Source organism: Gymnodraco acuticeps, unplaced genomic scaffold, assembly GCF_902827175.1.
Source record: "Gymnodraco acuticeps unplaced genomic scaffold, fGymAcu1.1, whole genome shotgun sequence".
Taxonomy (NCBI): domain Eukaryota; kingdom Metazoa; phylum Chordata; class Actinopteri; order Perciformes; family Bathydraconidae; genus Gymnodraco; species Gymnodraco acuticeps.
In genome coordinates, this window is record NW_022990295.1 from 5468965 (window position 1) to 5488843 (window position 19879).

General features: G+C 42.8%; 1 protein-coding gene across 1 annotated transcript in view; it reads right to left on the reverse strand.

Moving 5' to 3' along the window:
* LOC117550076 (latent-transforming growth factor beta-binding protein 2) overlaps positions 1-19879 on the reverse strand; it is a 94229-nt gene that overhangs the window by 61082 nt on the left and 13268 nt on the right. Inside the window, exons 3-4 of the mRNA XM_034222374.1 lie at positions 18426-18687; positions 291-553 (exon numbers count right to left, since the gene is read on the reverse strand). Of these exons, the coding sequence (XP_034078265.1) occupies positions 291-553; positions 18426-18687 (525 nt within the window). The remainder of the gene's footprint in view (positions 1-290; positions 554-18425; positions 18688-19879) is intronic.

Here is a 19879-nt window from a genome sequence, read left to right on the forward strand (position 1 = left end):
ACGTAGCTTTCATATCAAAGACTGTCTGGTGGGATGCAGACCACAGAAAGGGGGTGGGGTGGGTGGACAGTGGAGGAATGGAAGTGCGGCCTGGGAAGCTGCCAATTTTTTTTCTTGTGGCTAATGTTCCATTCCACGATGACACCATACATGTGTACATGTGCATGCTGGCCTCTGTTAATTGAGCCACAATGTTTGTTTTGACATGACCGAGGAAAGTGAAATGTTAAGCATGCTGATCCAAGTTCTTTATCTTAAACGTGTACAAAATATATGTTTGTTGTTCTTACCTGCTGGTGAGAGTGCATTGTTGAACTGCCCTTGCAGCTGGCTGTCGCTGGTGGGCCTGTTAGTGTTGTGGTGCCCGTTGCTAGGCCCATTCCTGTGTCCGTGCCTGTTTCTGTGCTCGCTGCCGTGGCCATTAGCGTAGCCGTTGCCATTGGGTAGAGCGTTGGAGGTTATTGGTCCAGAAGATGATGGATAACGTTTCACAGTGCGGGAGGTCCCAGTCTGCTGAGGGGAGGAGTCAGGAGGTCCCCGTCTCACTTGAGTCCTGTCATTAACATGATCACAAGACCATAAATACATGACCTCAGGCTAACGCTAATAGCACACACATATTTACTGTACACACATAGCAACACCCTTCTGCAACCAATGCGCATCACTGTGAAATCCATTAAAGCATGCAACAGAAAATAATATGTCATGCTGTCTTAGGTCATAGCTTTGCTTCATTGATTTCATTGATGCAACACTATGATTTGGAAATCATTTTATTTTAATCAAATTAATAATACCATATCATTCTTTAAGCGAATATAGGGTTTCTTAACTCACATTTGCTGTATACAGATCCAAGACCATCCCTAATTAATGTAAAGATTCTGTCAGACATTAAACTTTTGCAAGAGAGGATTTTTCACCATTGATTAACAACAAATAAGGATCCAGCAACCAAAAGGATTTAGGTGTCCCAGTTTGTGTTGGCGTCTGTTTGTGGCTGCATGGTCTGCCTCGGAAAAAATGAGTAATTAAACAAATTAGATCCCTTCATCAGCTAACAAAACACTTCCATCACACATTGTGTCTGCCTGACTAGATGATGAACTCCCTGTACAGTCTGACTGTGGCCAACCAGGGGGCAACATCCTGAGTGTTGCACAGGGCTGGAGGAAGTATTAAAACTAGGGTCGAAGAACAAAGCTTGTCCAGGGCTGAGAGGGGCACGTTTTTTTACCGGTGCGCATTTGATTTGGGTCAATTACTGAGCCTGTGTTGTACGACCTGGAAGCTGAGTTCATGTGAGCGACCTGGGGGAGGCGCGTGCCTCTCGGATGGACAGGCAGAAGGGCCTAAGCTTTGAGGAGGGCTGGGATTCAACCTTGCAAAAAAACCATCTGGATCCCACAGATCTGCTCAGACAGACAGTAAGCAGAGCAAGACAAAGAGGAACCATGTTGGGCCGATCAGAGAAAGAGTTCTACAAAGCACACCTGTGGCCCTTCAACGAAATTAAAGCAGTAATCAAATCCCAAATGAGGATATAAACCATGCATTAACATTTATTACATGTGGTTTTTTTGCCACACACCACGTATTTACACACTGAATCAGCTCTGTCGACCCACAGACGTACAACGATAATCGGGCAAATAAACACACACACACACACACACACACACACCACACACACACACACACACACACACACACACACACACACACACACACACACACACACACACACACACACACGCACACACACACACACACACACACACACACACACACACACACACACACACTCTGTTCCAGCTGTGCTAGGTGCAACACAAGCCCATGCATGTATATTTATCCACAAACCACATTCCTGCTGCCAAGAGAACAGGACAGTAAATGAAAAGGGGAAAAAGACATTTGATAATGGCCTCTCACATCATCTATCCAAAAGAAAACAGGCAGCATCGACAGTATATCTGACAGCTGCTGACCCAGATCCTGAATCTATCGGGCGCGTCCCAGGGATAGGAAATGACACGGGGAAATAAGAGGTCCCCCGGACTCAAGGTGGTAAGGACTTACAGGAGGTGGCTGACCCAGCTACATCGTCCATCCTACTAATGAACGGGTTTTTCCACCGCTGACAGTGACACCTGGCCTGCACGCATCCTGCCTCACTTCCTAGGCTTAGACAGATGTTGCTCGTTCTGTCTCTCTCACTTTCAATGGTAAAGTGACTTCCTCCCATAATGAGCTCACCGCTGCCCTCTCTGACTGCAGATCAGAGGGCGTGAGGGCCAGCACGACTCACTCAAGACATTTGATGTCATCATTAGGAACTTCAAGGCCTCTGGGATCCAAGGAGGAACCATTCCCCCGCCTTGTTATGGGTGACTTGAAAGCAATTTTGAAGACCTCTGCCAAGATTGCACACAGACAGATGGGGAAAATGTTTTGGTTATTAAATGATAGCCATGGAGTTTTAATTAAATCAATGAATGGTTCTGATAAGAACGCTGCTGAATGAACATATGGTATACTGTAAAGACAGAATGTAGGCAAATCAATTCATAACATTTTTCTGTCATTCAACTGCAGGTCCAAGTGAACTAAAAGGACACATGGAGAGCACAGACCTCCGCCAGTGAGAAATAATGTGTGTATCCGCCCAGTGATTCCGATTTGCTCCAAAATGTAATGGGTTGTTCCTTGGTCCAAACTATACTCTTCCATCAAGTTGTATGAAAATCTGGCATATTTAGTTGTTCTGTAATTCGGCTGACAATAACACAAAAACATAACCGTCCTGGCGGATGTAATCTGTTAATTAAATACAACTGCAATGGCCAAAGACAAAGTATTATGGACACCCATGATGTTGAAATAATGAGGTAAATCATTTAGACACTTTGATTACATTAGTAGAAGTTCATTTGAATACAGTCCGAGGCTTTAACAAGGTGTAGCACATTACACATGGTATGTCATGTTCAGAACATGTGCTATATAATTACATTCAAAGAGAACTATTTTATTCAGAAGTATTGGTCCAAACATCTGATCAAAGCTTGAGTTTATATCTGATAGCAACGGAGCGCACCAACTAAGACATAAAGCCATTGGCACTGTCCACTTCCACTCATTTCACAACTATAGAAAGCAATTAAAACACAATCTCCTCACATTTGAGGAAATTACAAATCACAGTGATCTCGAAGAGTATAAGATGTGCATCCAACAAGTGTACAGCTTCCAATATGTTGCAAAAGTCTTTTTTGGCACTCTGTCGATACATATCTTTGAATATCTTTGAACTTATCGCTGCATTACAACATGTGAATATAAGATCTGATGAAGGCTCAACAGGCAGCTTGAATGGCAGTTCCAGCCGCGCCTCTTCTTGACCCAGATGAGTTGGAGAGGAGGCAGCTTTGGAGCGCAAACAGTTCACAGTGTAGCCAGAACCAAGAACTGGATGACAGTCAAAACAGCTACAAACCCTCTGATCTCTGAGCTTATGCTGATGCTGTACAAAAAACCCAGTGATTTACACTGCCAAGCAAAATGCTAGGTGTACTTTGATGTTTTGATGAGAGTGTATTGGGGGAAGGGGTGGGTTTACGTGGATAAATTCAGTTAGGTGGCTTTGTTTAAGTGCCAGGAAAGCACCGTGGCGGGCGGCTTGGAAAACACCGCTTCCCATCATCTCAGTGGTGACTGTTTTGTTTTTGTGAGTTGCCCATCGAGAAAAAGGCAGAGCCAGACAGAGAGAACAAATCTGGATTCATCTGATGAGCATGTTCCCCCAAAACACACACACACACACACTGATCGTGAAGTGTTTATGTCTTAAACCATCACTGTAGCCCACTCTGAACTGTGTTTATGTGAAGCACGGCACAGTAACGTAAGGTCCACAGCTGATTCATTCACAAACAGTTTGGTCTCTGAGGTGCTCTTGTTATCTCTCTATACATCATCATTTAAAAAATATAGCATGTTTGTCAGTTATAACTGAATCTATTCAAGACAGCGTTTAATTTTTCTTGGGCTTAAGATGCTAAGTAGGTTGGAGAGGATTGTGATATTTAATGTTTTTTCACCAGCACTTCAGGCGCAGCACAAGTCTACCTTCATAAATCTCATTTTTCATTTTGATTTGTTTGAGAATTCCAAGTCCAAACCAACATTTACAATTTTTCTCGATTGCTAACACACTAAAATTCTACATAAAGCACAATTATTTTAACTGACACTCAAAGAGCAAAACATCGGCTCAAATCTCCAAAACTCTAAACACGTTTTCAGCTTTTCACACAGTTTGCAAATCAACATGGCACTTTTTGCAAACCACGTAAGACACAGGAATCTGACATAAAGTCACGTGTTGGCAGGTTTAAAACACTGATATTCAAAATGCCTCACACATGGACCAATGATCAAGAAACACGTTCCACCTGACCAAACACCTGATAGCATAATTGTTGGCTCATCAATCAGGATGTTAGCACTATGAAAAGACCACAGGTGAGAACTTTCTTACAGCAACAATGGAAGCCAACATGGAAGCAAGAGCAAGAGGAAGAGGAAGGGCTGGGCTGAGAGTGAGAGGAAGAGGTGGGGGAGAGGTGGAGGGAGAGGACGTGGACAAAGAAGAATACTCTCATGATATATCAGTGCTTATATCTGTTGTGTGAAACGTATTTACTTCATTACTGTAATTGAATTGTTGGCATGTTGCATACTATAAATGTACAAAAATCCTGCACAATATACTGTGGTAAACTCACTTTTATGCAACACAGACACTGACTGACCACTATATCTTTGTTGTTTATCTGAAGGACTGAGAAACAAAGAGGTGCAGGTGGAAGGCTAAGGATGTTCAATGAGGCCCAGGAAGCAGCAGTTACAAACTGGGTTTTGGCAAACAATGCCATCACACTTAGAGAGATCTGAAGCATAGTAACCATGTGCTGAGATGCATGTTGCAGTGTTATCTTTGAATAAAATGTGATTTTTTTCAACAACTCATTTGTATTTCTTCCTTTACTGTATTTCTGTAAACTCAAGCAATCTTTCTCTGCAGAAACCTCTATGTACAGAGCATAGCCCATAACAGATGAAAGTGCTTTAGATTATGCTCAGCAGTGTGTAGTTGGGTGGTCAAACAATCTAGTATTATGAATGAAGTTATATTTGGTGCAAAAGTTTGCATTTGGTGTGTTTGCAAGTGTTTATGTCGTTGTGAGTGCAGTTCTTCATTTAGCAGGAGAAATGAGGTGTTTTGCACTTTGGGTGTGTGGTTTTGTGAATTGTGTTTAGTGTTCTGAGAAACTGAGCAATTTAAAAAAAATGTGTGTTAGTAATCGAGAAAAACTGTAATGGCCTCGGTTTGTTGGCTTATGGCAGCTAATGCAGAAAATAGACTGATATGAAGAGCTTGTCTGGCTGTTGGATGAAGTCATTTGGTTTTGAACAGACTGTCTAAACAAGACAGTCTGACAGCAGGCAGAGTCGCTGGCATGGGACCCTAGTCTGGGTCACACCGTACAACCCTGTAGCTCTTAGCCTTGTCCCTTTGTCCTCACTCAGTTCTGTTTGAGTTGGACTGGTCATGAGGGGGCAAACCTCATAATTCACCAACAGGTTTCAACCAATCAAGAAAAACAGTCGCTCTATCCTGCTGAGAAAAATCAAGTCATTACTCTTTGTTTAAACAAAATGTTTAATGGTTCCATTTACCTCTTTCCAACGTGGAGCGGCAGCCAAAAAACCCTAATACATTAGAACTACACATAATTAGGGCAATTTAAAGGCTACTTGGTAAATGGAAAAGTAATTGACGATGATCGGAGACCAAGTGTGAATCTGAGTTTACCCTCATTCAGAGAAAGCATCGAAGACCATTGTTCATTTCAAAGCTTGTGCCTCTACTTGCAGATCATCAGTCTAACTGGAGGGAAGTTTAGACATTGAAGAAAAGTGTGCATACAGCAGCTAAAACAATGAAAACGTTGTACTGCTGAACCACAGCAAACAGTTGGCAACAAAGGAAGGGGAGATTTATGAGAGTATTTGCAAAATGCACTTTTGCCAGTGAGCTGTACAGAGCACTGTGTGCAGGGTATAAACCTTATTTTTGATGCAACAAAGCATATTGACCCCGTTCCTTTCAGCGTTCTCTATCAATTAAAAAGCCCAAACACTTTGCAATGGACAGAGATAATGTATTTCTTTATGCTGAGTTTAAGATTTGAGATTGTCGAGAGAGAAGTTTTTCCACACGAAGCTCAACAACAGATGGTGCTCCAGTTTTTCACAGACTAAAGCTTGCAGACGAGGAAGCAGAGTGCAGACTGTTGAGAGTAGTCCCAGGAGGTGTTATTCAAGAGCATTAGCAAAGACATACACACTTGACTCTTGTTCATGTTTTGCTATTGAAAGCCCAATAGTGTTATGAATCTCTGTGACGTCCGAGACATTAACTATGGTGTAGCTAGGAAAAGAGAAAACATTCCCGATTAGCACAAAATATATTATCAATTATCATAGGTTGATTGTGATTCCTTTTCCAAGTATGACTTCAGAATTTGGTTTGGCAAAAAGTTAGATTTCTTATATCTGATATTGAGAAGAAATGAATCATAATTGGATATGTTAAGACTATTTTGTTCTTACTATGAGAAGGCAGGGTGGTTTTCATGTTTGATCTAGCACTCAGGGCACACAGGCAAATAAAAGAAAATCTTAATTCAGAATTTGGTCTGTCTTAACAGCTTTGGTGTATTTTAAGAGGTGAAAGAAGTCTTTGCGGGCTGAGAATGAATTAATTATTTCTTACCAACCCATTCAATGCACCAAACCATCTGAACCACCAGTGGTCAAACCCCACTGTGGTCACACATCTAAATCCTCTGGCTTCATGCAGAACCGTCTCAGCCATTCATCATTCGCCACTGAGGTCCCTGTGTGTTTCTTTCAATAAAATCCTGAGGTCTGAACCATAGCATGCGCACCAATAAATATAATATCCAACCCCAAGGGGATTTTCATTACGCTGTTGTTGTGTCCCTCATAGCAACACGGTCATGCCATGGCATGGTGGTGAAGTTTTTGTTTGTCCGGAAATTCAAAAATAACTTGACAAAAGCCTAAATTACAACTTTTTGTGAATGTTTAATCTCCGCTAGTAAATGTTTAACTTCCACTGGCTGCTCTCACAAGTTGTTTTCTAAATTAATTTGACACTCTGAATCACATTTAATTGTTAAACTGACTGGAGCACTATTGATGTTGATGTTGTTTTGGAAGAACAGCTTGACATGTGATGGACCACACTTCAATTATTTATTTATTAAAGCGCTTGCATTTGCTTCCTGCCAATGATTGAATGTAAGAAGAAAAATATATTGTGCCTTAGTGAGGGTGCTATGTACTACAATGACACCTTAGAGAGTTGATAAGATCAACCGTTGTCAGCCGTGCAGCACCACAAGCACACAATGAATGGGTAAAATAATAAAAAAATGTCTACTCAAAAACACAAAGACATCATGTTTTCTAGTATAAATTAATTAATATAGGAATGATGTAATCTTCTAGTGATCGGTAAATTAAAAAAACCCACAAAAATAGATAAAAGTATGACATTTTGACCAGACATTTCTAGTAGTGACAGTAGTCCAATGTTCCAGAACTACAGAAAAGACTAGGAATAACAGGAAAACACAAAGTCACAGAAACATTTGCAGCGCTTTAACGATAAGCTCCTTTCTCCCGAAACAGGGAGGATGTGTTCTCCTCATATGAGGCTGCATAAGGCCAAACATCAGTGAACAATTAAAGCCGGTCTCTTTTTGATAACATCTCCAGTCATTATGACTTGGATAATTGTGGGTCCTGGCAGAATATTTCTTCTTGTGAAAATCTGGGTGTGTCTGAGGGCTTATCGCTCCAGCCACTGAGGCTGGATCAAATCATGCTCTCTGTGTCTGGACAGCCTTCTAGGAATCCTGCCAGTAGCAGCCAGAGCCTGGGTGAAATGAATTACAGTCGGGTTGGATCGATTCAGAAAGCTTTTTTTGTTTTCTTGCCCCAGAGGATAGGGCTTATATTAGAGCAACAACTGGACTTATTGCAGAACTGAAAGCAGCAAAGGTTCTCGAGAAATGTGTTCAGCAAAGAGTATTATTTCGATAGACCCAAGTGCTGCACACACAAATGAAAAGGTGAAGTTCCAATTCATTTTATAGGTTTAATTTCCCTTACCATCTGCATAAAAATAGATGCTATGGAAATGTGACCTCATCGCGGTTTATAGACACTACGTGATCAAAACATATGACTGCTGCTGTCTACTCAATCCCAGGCCAACATCGGTGAACAAAACAGTTTCATTTTCATCTCTAGGGGGCCAGCAGCACTGCCAGCCTCTCTGTTTCCACCTCAGTGTGTATAAAGTGGGGGTTTCAAACTCTTAAGTAATCCAGAAAGGCCTAAATCTGGCTGGAAGAAAAGCAGTGTGGTTGGAGTGGTTCAGGGGCCTGAATCAAAATGCCTGGAGACATGGTGAGCTGAGAGGCTATTCAATACTCTCCGGTTAATTGTAGTTACTCTGATCATTCACTAAGTGGAATGCCACAAGACCGGTCAGCAGGAAGAGCCATTACAAAGTGCTGACTGAGGCTATGCCTTCGCTGGTCAGTGTCACGTGTCGGACTGCTCTGAAAGAAAGCCAAGTGGGTTTCCAATAAGAGACGTGATTGAGGGAATATATGTACCGGTCGTTAACATTGGATTAAAATGCAATAACAACTTTACCAGAGGTTCCCAGAGAACACAAGGGTAAAATGAAGAGGAAAAGAAGGAAACTTGAGTTTTGACGTATAGGAAAGAAGATAAATGTGTGGGATGTGTATGTTTGGCCCTTTTGGAGGTCTTCGCCACAGGAACCCTACATCCTAAAATCTGACTGGATTATGTAAATTGTTCCTTGCATGGCCATACTGCTTATTCATGCTTTCAACACCATGCCCCATATCTGGGAGTGGAGCCTGATGGATGCTCTCTCCATCTGCTCCTGGACTAGAGGCTGGAGTGCATAATGGGACAGGCGCCCCTCTTCCTCTAACTGCCCTGCAGTATTTGTCCCTCCGACAGCTGCATCTGCACAGGCTCCTGATGAGAAGGATTTGGCTTTGGATGCTGAGCCCGCTGGCACTGCGGCCCAGGGAACGTGTTTCAGATGGGGCTTTGGAGAGTGGTGATGGGGAGTGAGAAAGACATATCTGTCCCACGCTGTGGAGTGTGGAGTTCTCTATGGTCCTTTGTTCCCTCTGGCCTAGCAGGAAGCCCAACACTCCTGGGACTCGTTTGGCTCTGTGTTTGTAGAAATAAACACACCAGCTCTTCCTGGCCTGGCTCTGTCAATATTGCTGTGTGGTAAGCTTGCTTACATTCAAAACGCCACAGCACATTTAGACACACTTATTACAAAACATATGCTACATCAATCTTGGTTGATTTACTACCAATGTATAATATATTGTGCAAAATTCAACATTTCCTCCCCTTTGTTTTAGCATGTAGTAAGGTCACCTGAGGACAGCAGGCCTCCACGGCTGAGTCTGCACTCTGTTGACCCACAGGAGCACAGAGGTACCAAAACCACAAACCGTGGCAGAGGATGTCCAATTGTGCTACGGAAAGCCCTGTCCCATGTCAAACTGGAGAAAAATACCGCTCGATTTAACCTACATGTTACCAGTAGGATCAGTTTTTTAAACAAATTAAGAACAGCAGTTATTAAGATCCATGATTTTGGTGGTGCCTATATTTCACATTTGAATACACGTAATATTACAATTTTACTATATATATGATATATTTCACATTTAAATGATACATGACAGAGATGTACTTACTTTTTGTTATTTGGGGGGGGGGTTTGTTGATATTATGGATTGTCAAGAATGTGATTTCTTTTGTTTTGACCACTTGAAGAATAGTTGTTACTGCTATTATAACTAATAGAGATTCCAAATAAAGTAAATATCACAAGGGAAAACACACCAGGGACCAAGGTCAGGGTAAAGGTACAGTTTAAAGCTTCAGAACACAACACACACACACACGTCTGTAATTCACAATTGAGAAAACCATTTAACCTGAATCTGTTCAAGTTCATTTCCAGTCTTCCCATGCAGGGATACAAATCACAGCTCGAGACACTGTCATATGCCTGGTTTAGAAGCAAAATAGAGGCCTATTCAGACGAGAGCAGCACATACAACCTGTGGGAATTACCCTGCACTTCGCTCCTCTTCTCTACTTCAGCCCCGGCTCCCCATCTGCAGGCCTCCTCTGTTTTGGCAGCGGCCGAAAAGGGAGACAAGAGGACGATTCTGGACACGTCCTCTTTGAGTAATATAGCAGACTGCCAGGTGGTATAGTAGGAAAACTTTCCCAGGCTGAATGTTTAGATATACATTTTAGTTTTACACACATACCCTATCAAAGTGGTAAGCATCAAGAGAATTATGAGACGGAAAACTACTGTGCTGCACTTTTAATTTTGTATCCTCCTATGAGAGTCTTTTTAGGCAAATTTCCATTCCCCTTTTTCTTTTTTTAAGGTCTGTTACACTTGATACCTGTGATTCATTGGTGATCACGGCTACCAAGAACATGGGTAATGATATTAAAACAACATTTCACCTAAGGGATTTTGACGGTAGCTCCCGTCAGCGCTGGTGGTGTGGTCTGTCTGGAGTGGGAGTGAAAGCGACCAGTGATCCATGATTAACATGGAGAACTCCCGCTATGACCACAGTTTCCTCTGAGAAACGGCTGTGTGGCTATGCGCAAAGCCTTGAGTCAACAATCCACATAACCGCCAGCCATATTAGTCACTAGGCAAGCTGTGGGGCTGATATAAGCATAACAGTTAATGCAGAGAAAGCCGCATGCCTCACCCTCTTAAGGGTCGTTCTGCTCCATGTCACTGGGTGTTTTTGTTTTTCTTCAACATCTCAATATGTTACTGTTTGGGACCCAATTTGTAATCATCTCTGAGTTGGAGTGTGCTTTTCAACATTGCACAAGGAAAACACGTTAACAGGCTAAGACATTTATACAATAATGTATCGAAATTCATTTTTGATTTAGTTTAAATAAAGAACCAGTAGTAATAACACTGATTAAATGTCAATAACTTAAAATTCAGGCATCTTCAGACTACCAATCCGATACCAGTGCAGTCTTTTCCCAACATTTGAATACTGTATACATCATCACATGGAACTCAGTACAATAATTTTTACTCAATAGCATTACGTTTTTTACTTTGTACTGAGGTACCGTGTGAATGACAACATTTTCTAACACTAAAAACTTTTGACAAAAGCCACCTTTGTTCTTTGACAGTACTTAAATAATAACTCTAAATGCAAACTCTACCCAAGACAAGACAATGCCTTCTGTCAATTGCACATTCATCATAGTGGTGTAGAAGAATGACAATATATTCCTTAGGTAACAAAGTGAAACGTTCAAAAAGAATAACTGTGTGCACTATCACTGTACATCTCTGTTCTCAGGTAGCGGCTGCCAGCTATCCTTAGTGTGATTATGTAACAGAGACGAGAGAGAGAGAGATGACCTTTGGAGAGACGACCTGCTCGCTGCGCACACATCCTGCTCTGCCCTGCTCTGTTTCCTGCTGAGCGGACTGATGTCAGAGAACGGTGGGGGTATACAGTAGAGTTGATACGGAGGACTCATAGGAGGTGATGAATACGTCCTCTGTGCGTTATCACAGTTCCAGCTCAGCCAGAAGTGTTCACCACTGGCCCTGACCTCCATACTGGGAGTTGACAGACCTAGCTGTGATATGCAGGATCTCGTGCTGACAGGACAAGCTCTTTCACTACTGCTGAGCACAGCGCCCACAGGAAACACTGTTTAACAGTGAAACACATTTAGACAGAGAAGGGAATTGATATATGTTGCCAGATGCATATAGGATGTACCTAATTTAAATCTAACAGGTGTAATCCTACAGAACAGCCAGCTGGGACAATTTAGACAGTTTAAATGGTCAGAGGAGGAATTGGAGGACTGGAGAAAGAAGTACAAGAAAAGTTGTATTCCCATGTCCCAGAATCCCACTGAACTCCTCATATGTTTTGTCCATCCAAACAAGACTTTTATTCTAGGCTGTCAGTGATAAATGTGTTGCATTCATTCAGTAGGACTATTCAGGAAGCAGTTTATTATTTAAGATAACATTTCAGGAGGCAGGTGTGCCCACACAGGACTGACAACATGGCAGCTGTGGTTAGATTTGACAGAGCGGAATTCCCTCTGAATGTGGTGGACAGATCTGTCACGGTGAAAATGACTTTGCTTTCTGTCTGAAGGTTTATTATGAGAAAACTGCAAATGAATGACTCTAAAGGCCGCTACACACCAACCTGAGACCAAAGAACGCGTACCGAAGGCGTCCCGACTTTTACGTCCCGACTTTTACGTCCGCTACCTCGTCTGCGTCGGCTACACCGCCCGCCTACGCCGCCCGCCTACGAACACACCGCAAAGACTTCAGTCGACGAGTGGCAATAACTGTCCCCACCAGCAGGCAGCGGTAGTGTGTATTCGTCATTCAAAAGAAGCAACAGCCAATCAGAGTGATTTCTTTGGCCGACTTTCTTTGGCCGATTCAATATGTTGAATCAACATGTTGAATCGGCCGCGGGAGGTGTGAAAATGTGTCGAAAAGCAACGACGGTGCGGGACACACCAACCTGAGTAGGGTGCCGCGAATGCCCGACTGCCTCTGACGGCCTCTGACTCCCAAAATCTGGTAGATGTGTCAGGGCCTTATAGGAAGATGATAGCTTAGCTTCAAGTCTGGAAAGGATACTGTTACGGCCCCTACACACGGCGGCGTGCGTTGCCGCTTGGCGGTGGGCGTATCTTGAGCTTGGGGAGTCAACGCGAGCAACGCGAGCAACAACCAATCACATGAATGTCCCGCCCCGGACATACAAAGCAAAGCATTCATGCTACATTCATGCTGGCTAAATATACTGTCTATGCTTGCTAGCTGTCCATTCAAACGAAGTACACTGGATATAAACTCCCCAAACAGGCGAAAACCTACCAGTTTCACCCACTGTCTCTGCCACCTCCCTCCATGCCTGGCTCCTCCGGTTTGTATCCCGGTAGATGAACAGAGACTGATCATAAAGCACCGGGTGATTCCCTACCGCTACGATTATTTTCTCCTCCATTTTTTGGCATATGAGGAAATGAACTGCGGTCTGGCTCTCCCAGCATACACGCCGTTTGATTGGCTAGCGCTTGTACTGGCAGATTTGCATAAACGGGATTTGATTGGCTCCGTCGAGGCGTCAAAAGTAGAACATTGCTCTACTTTTGCAGCGAGCACCGCGAGAAAAGCTACGCTTTGCTCCCACAATGCAGTTCGGCGAATCGTGACGTCACCCCATTCAAAGTGAATGGGCAGAAGCGTTGAAGCGGCAACGCACGCCGCCGTGTGTAGGGGCCGTTACGGCCCGTCCACACAGCGGAGCGCGTTGAAGCTTCCAACGCTTCTGCCCATTCACTTTGAATGGAGTGACGTCACTTTTAGCCGAACTGCATTTTGGGAAGCGACGTGGAGCGTTGCTGGCGTTGCTGGCGTTGCTGGCGTTGCTGGCGTTGCTGGCGTTGCTGGCGTTGCTGGCGTTGCTGGCTTCAAAAGTTGAACATTGCTCAACTTTTGAAGCCTCGACGGAGGCGTCAGCCAATGAAATCCCGTTTATGCAAATCTGCCAGTACAAGCGCTAGCCAATAAAACCGCGTGTATGCTGGGAGAGACTACGCAGGTCATTTCCTCATTTTCCAAAAAATGGAGGGAAAATTCATTATAGCGGTAGTGAATCACTCGGTGCTGTATGATCAGTCTCTGTTCATCTACCGCAGGGGTGGGGAACCTCCGGCCTCCGGGCCGCATACGGCCCGCGAGACAATTTGGTACGGCCCTCGAGGTAATTTATAAAATCACGCAAAAAAGAAAAAAATGTAAGAAATCTAGACCGAAAAAAAATTAAACAAGCGAGTGCCTGTTTTTCCTGGCCAAGGTCAGGGTCCTTGAACACAACACGAGTTTAACGTGTCATCACGTGGTATATGTCTCGACTGACAGGGATGCAGTTCTGACTGAGAGCACCAGAACGCCACTCCAGCACTTCAGAAATTGCAGTACCCATAAGGAGCCGTACACATGCCGCAGTTTTTGCGTGGCTGTGTCTTTAGTTGTAAGCCCAGTGGCGATCTGTTCATCTGTCATACTGATCGTAAAGTCAATAACTTTGTTGTTATTAGCATCTGGTTAGCTAGCTATGCTAACGAATATAAGAAGCTTTTTCTACAACCAGTGAGGTAAAGGCACATCTTTATATGATCATTATAGTTATAAAAAAATAAGAGAATAAAGTAAACGGGTACAAAATACTAGATGACAGTAAAAAAAAGTTGTTATTAATAAAGAAGAATACAGTTTAAAAGGAGAGTGATTTGTAAAATATTCATAAAGAAAAATAAATCTGCTTCCAGTTCTGTTTCATCTGGGTGTTGAGAGATGTTTCCATAGATCTCTTCATGTTGCTCTCAAAGTGCACCAGATTGATGCTTTTAACTTCAACATTTAAAAAAAATCTTCCCGAGGGAGCATGCCCCCCGGACCCCCCTAGAGGAGGTTATGCCCCTCCCCCCACTTAAATCATGTTCACATGGATAGGAAACTAAATACATTTGCACACATCTTGTGTCCATATCTTTCTGTTTTGGTGGTCACGCCACACCGTGCATGCATACGCGAGTCATGGTGAGATATCTGGGTTAAGAGGTTGCTTTTTCTTTGCACAGAAAGAAATGAATGGGCTGTGATTTTAGTTATTTTAAGCAGAGGTCAATAATTTGTACGGCCCTCTGAGGATATTGTAAAAATTGAAATGGCCCTTGAGAGGAAAAAGGTTCCCCACCCCTGATCTACCGGGATACAAACCGGAGGAGCGAGGCATGGAGGGAGGTGGCAGAGACAGTGGATGAAACTGGTAGGTTTTCGCCTGTTTGGGGATTTTATATCCAGTTTACTTCGTTTTAATATTGCTATTGCTTTGTATGTCGGGGGCGGGAGATTCATGTGATTGGTTGTTGGTCGCAAAAAATCCCCAAGCTTCAGATACGCCCACCTCCAAGCGTCAACGCAACGCAAAAATATGTTGATTGGCTAATTGCATCAAGTCCTTTATATTGGCCCTTTGAAACAAGTCATTTGATTGGTCGATTGAATCGAGCCATTTGTTTGACACATTTAATTTAGTCATTTGATTGGCCAATTGGATCGAGTCACGTAACTGGCCCATTGGATTGAGCCATTTTAATGGCCCTTTATATTTGGCCATTGTCAAATAACCTATGGGAAGTCGGCCATTTTACATTCAATTTTGTTTTGGGGGTCACTGCAATAAAATGCAGCATCAGGCAGCGTCTCCCCCACGCCACAGACAGACATGAATGTGAGAGGACTCATTCATTGCAGTTTGCAGCTTCAATTAACCTTATGATCCATTTATCTCTATAAGTCTCATTCCTTCTCCACTCTATTTCTTGTTCTTGGCGCCACTTGATAGGCTGGGTCAGTAACAGGGTGCTGCTGACATAACAAGCCAAGTCTGCTCCAAGAAAGACATATATAGTACCTCACACCTTCTCTAGTAGGGAGAAAGTACTGGCTGAGTGTTTCATGTGCAGGCTGGCCTTTGCTCCCTCAGCATAGTTGGGACAAGACCAACATGAGCTATCTGTCAGTTGTCCTGGCTTCTTTTCTCACTCGTAATTGAGCCTTGGCACTGATGTTGTCTCTATCTGAACCTCACTCTCTGTGACCTCACATTGCTCGTGCTTTCCTGGCTTTGGACGCAGTGGAACATCAGCCTGATATTTGAAACCAAGACTTGCATCCACCACTTTTCCAGGGGGGAACCTGTCCCACCCCTAAAAGATCATTCTAGACTGGGAGAATGCAGAACATTTGCAGCAGTTCACAAGGCTTGGGCTCTACATGTGAATTATAAAAGTACTGAAATAAGAAGTAAGTAAAGTATTCCAATTCAAATGTACTAATGTGTAAAGGAAGACTTTTTTATATTTCGGCAGAAGCTTTAAGTCTGTCCTGCAGATTCAGAAAACATGTTTGTTGAAATAACTAATAATTTGATTAGTCTGAGCTGCATGCTTGAATATTTTGCACTTCACCAAAGGGAAATGATCCATCTTGAACTTAACAGCACCTCTTAGTCAACTTCTGCAGAAACATGAAAGACGGACACAGTCATAGTAGGGGCATTCGTGACTCAGGCAAACTGTCTGCCTCTTAATGTTGAACCTGCAGCCTTGTCTCTTGCGATTTGTCCCAGACCTGTGACTCAGGATGCAAAAATGTCCTGTGAGTCAAGAACAAAGACAACATATGCACAGCAAGTGTGCAGTCCTCAAAGGGCTTGTATTGATTAGAAGATTTACTACAACTCTAAGATAATCGTTTCGGGAAGGAGGATGTACAAAAAGTATTTTATGAACCATCTGCCAAAACATTTAGTAGTTTTACTGAGCTACCACAAACATGTGGAGGGCTCAGCCAGAATTGTTCATAACACCAGCAAAAGCACAAAATGACACAAAAAAAAGACCCTCACAAATAGCACAAGAAGCACCATGAGTGTCAGATGTAATTGAGAATGTTTAAGTGGTTTGGTAAAGAGAAAGTACCCAGATGACAAACTGGCTAAAAAGCGAATGAGGACCTCAGGGCCCAAACAAATTGTGACACTTTAACCGACTGTGAGTGGATAAGAAAAGCTTCGGGCGAGAATCCCAAATGGAGCATAATTTGACAAGATAAGTCTAAACCTGTAAGCAATAAAGACCTGTCAAAATTCTTCCCGGAAACAATTATTTCCTTTTAGCACCCTCCATCATGAATATACTTCTTGCCATGGTTATGCAATGAATCAACCAAAAAAGTTATTTCCAACAAGATTGGAATTACTGGAATTAAAACAGTCAGACGTTCAAGCCAAGAAACGATTAGGCCCGTCTGATTAGTAGTTCTTTGGAGGGTTTGCTGAATGCACTAAAAGAGGCCTTCATCCAAGCAATTATTAGTTGGATACATTATAGTCACCGTTATTCCAACAAATCAAAGAACAAAGTCAAAGCCTAAAGAAAATATAATCTCCCAGCTCTATTTTCACAGCAAATAGCACGGGTAATACTCCTGCCTGGTAAATCATGTAATATTTTCCTACATTTCACAGATTTACCTTAATGCTTTCTCAAGCATGGCAGCAAGTGGCAGTAAATGCTGACTTGCTTTACTCTGTATTTGTTTTACTTATAGTGTATCAAAGATTTAACTTATAAACCCGTTCATCTGGTTTTAATTTATTGCAAAGATAAATACAACCAGCGCTGAACAGCAGTGTAATGAACTACTGTTTGTTGAAGAGTGTACCATTTGTTTTTCTATGATCCTGCCTGTGTGACGGTATTGGTAGCTTGAAAAAAATATCTCTCAGTGAAAAGCCACAGAATAATAAATTCACCAATTAAATAAAAAATATTGTATATACTCAAATGAAGTCTGGCTTCAGACAAAAAAGTCTGGTTTCTCTGTCTGCAGGGTTGACATTGTAAATAAGGAGATACAAAACCTGCGTATGTAAGTTATATTCTCCGTTACATTATCACGCAAAATTGTGCCATTGACCAATTGCAAATTATCCTGGTAGTATTGACGTTTGATCAAAGATCCAGGAGAAATGATCAAACTCTTTTTTACTGCTCCATAAACAGGAATAGTTAAGTGAAAGCCTTAATACAATAATTGATGGTATTAATACATATTTTTAACAAATTGTGTGAACTAATTGTCCCATTAATGACCAAACTTACTATCTGTCCGACAGTTAAAGCTAGCATTAGTTAGTTACTTGGGAAGCTACTTGGCTATGACATCTTTTTGTTACCCTTTACAATATATGTTTATTAAATGAAATCATCTAGAAACATGATGGAAAATCTATTGTGTCTGAATGGCTACCCTCAATTTGTGAAACTCCTTCTAAATGGTTAAGGTTAGGCATTGACCACACACTAGTGTAATAGATGTTTGTTCATCAATTACACTAGTTCACCAACTACCCTGGTGTAACCGGGCCATAATTAACAGTCGATGGAAGACCATTAAAACATATTATTGGTTATTTTTTGACCGATCCTTCTTTGGCAAAGCTATGAGACTCTTCCCGGCTATTATAAGAAGCGTTAGGCAGCACAGCTGCATCACTCACACAGGCAGTCTGGTGGTCGCAGGTCGTGGGGGCTGGACCTTCGTGGTATCGATGGCCTGCCTTTCTGACGGCCTTCTTCGCGGTTGGTCTCTCTGGAAAGGGTTGATCCCGGGTTGAACGCGCCTCAGGGCTCCTCCATCACGGATGTACACCTGCTCTGGAGCCACCTCCTCACAGCGGGGCCCCTGGAAGCCTGAGCGACACACGCAGGTCTGTGGCCGGCTGCAGGAGCCACGGTTCTGGCAGGGGGGCTGGCAGTCAGCTGAAGAAAGAGCACAGATGGAGATCAAGTTTTCAGCAGGTCATGTTAGAGCATGTGCCCCCCTTGTATGAAGGAGCAGTAGCAGAAAGACTTTCCCTGATCTCAACACCGGGGCTCACTTTAAATTGATTCAATCAAGGGGCCATTAGTTTCACTTCTCAACCTTCTCTGTCCCTTTCCTTCAGCAGAGGGCCTGAAGGGGCTGTCATGTTCAATTTCTCTTGAGTCTTTAACTGCCCTGTTTAGTCTAAATGTATATGATCACTTACATTAAATCCTTATCCAATTTCTGGCTGAGGTAAAGCCTATACTTCAGGTCCATGGCTCAGTTAAGTGCCGCCAGCATTTCTATACAAAGTGAGTTCCTTAAAATATATTTCGTCACTGATCTAGAATCCAGTGAGGGCTTTCACTGTAACACAGGAAGCTTAAAAAGCCAATGAAAGTAAGAGGCCATAAAAACATGAGCGAATGGGAAAAAACTCAACGTCAACTGTAAATAGCTGACACTTCATCCACTAAATGCCTGTGTCTTTTATTTGAAAAACAAACAAAACCTGTAGGGGCTTACTGTACTTTAAGAGGAATGCGTGCATAATATTACCAATAGTCTTCAAGCTTACAGTCTTAAGAACATTTCATGGTCATGGAAAAATAATATGTGTCACTCTACCAGCATCACACTCCAGATACTGAAAAACTCTGCGGCACGCAGAGCAAAGTAAACAGCCTCTTGATCTTGTGACACAAATGTATGGCGTGGGCCGCGTGGACGGCACTTGAGGATTTATGACATTATCCTCAAACAGTAAATCAGGCCACTGGTCGGTGGTGGTTAAAGCAAACAACGGCGCTCTGTCAACAGGGCTGAGGAATGCTATTGACACAGATGCTGTGGACACTGACAGATCGCAGGCAGGAACGCTGCCACCGCTCTTGGCAGGGACGAGTGCTGGCAGTCGGAAAAAAGGGCCCCACTGGTGGCGAACAGCGCATTACCTGCTGTGAGTTTCCTGTTGTTGCCACTCTGCTCAGACTCAAGGGGATAATTTATGTTTTTTTTTTTAAGTGAAGGCACACTGGACCCTAAAAATGTCTGTTCTTGGTGACATGAGCTTTAAAGTGACACAAGGAAAATGACAGCAGCGCGTAACAAACGTACAGAACACAAAGAGTGCCACATCAGGCTCTA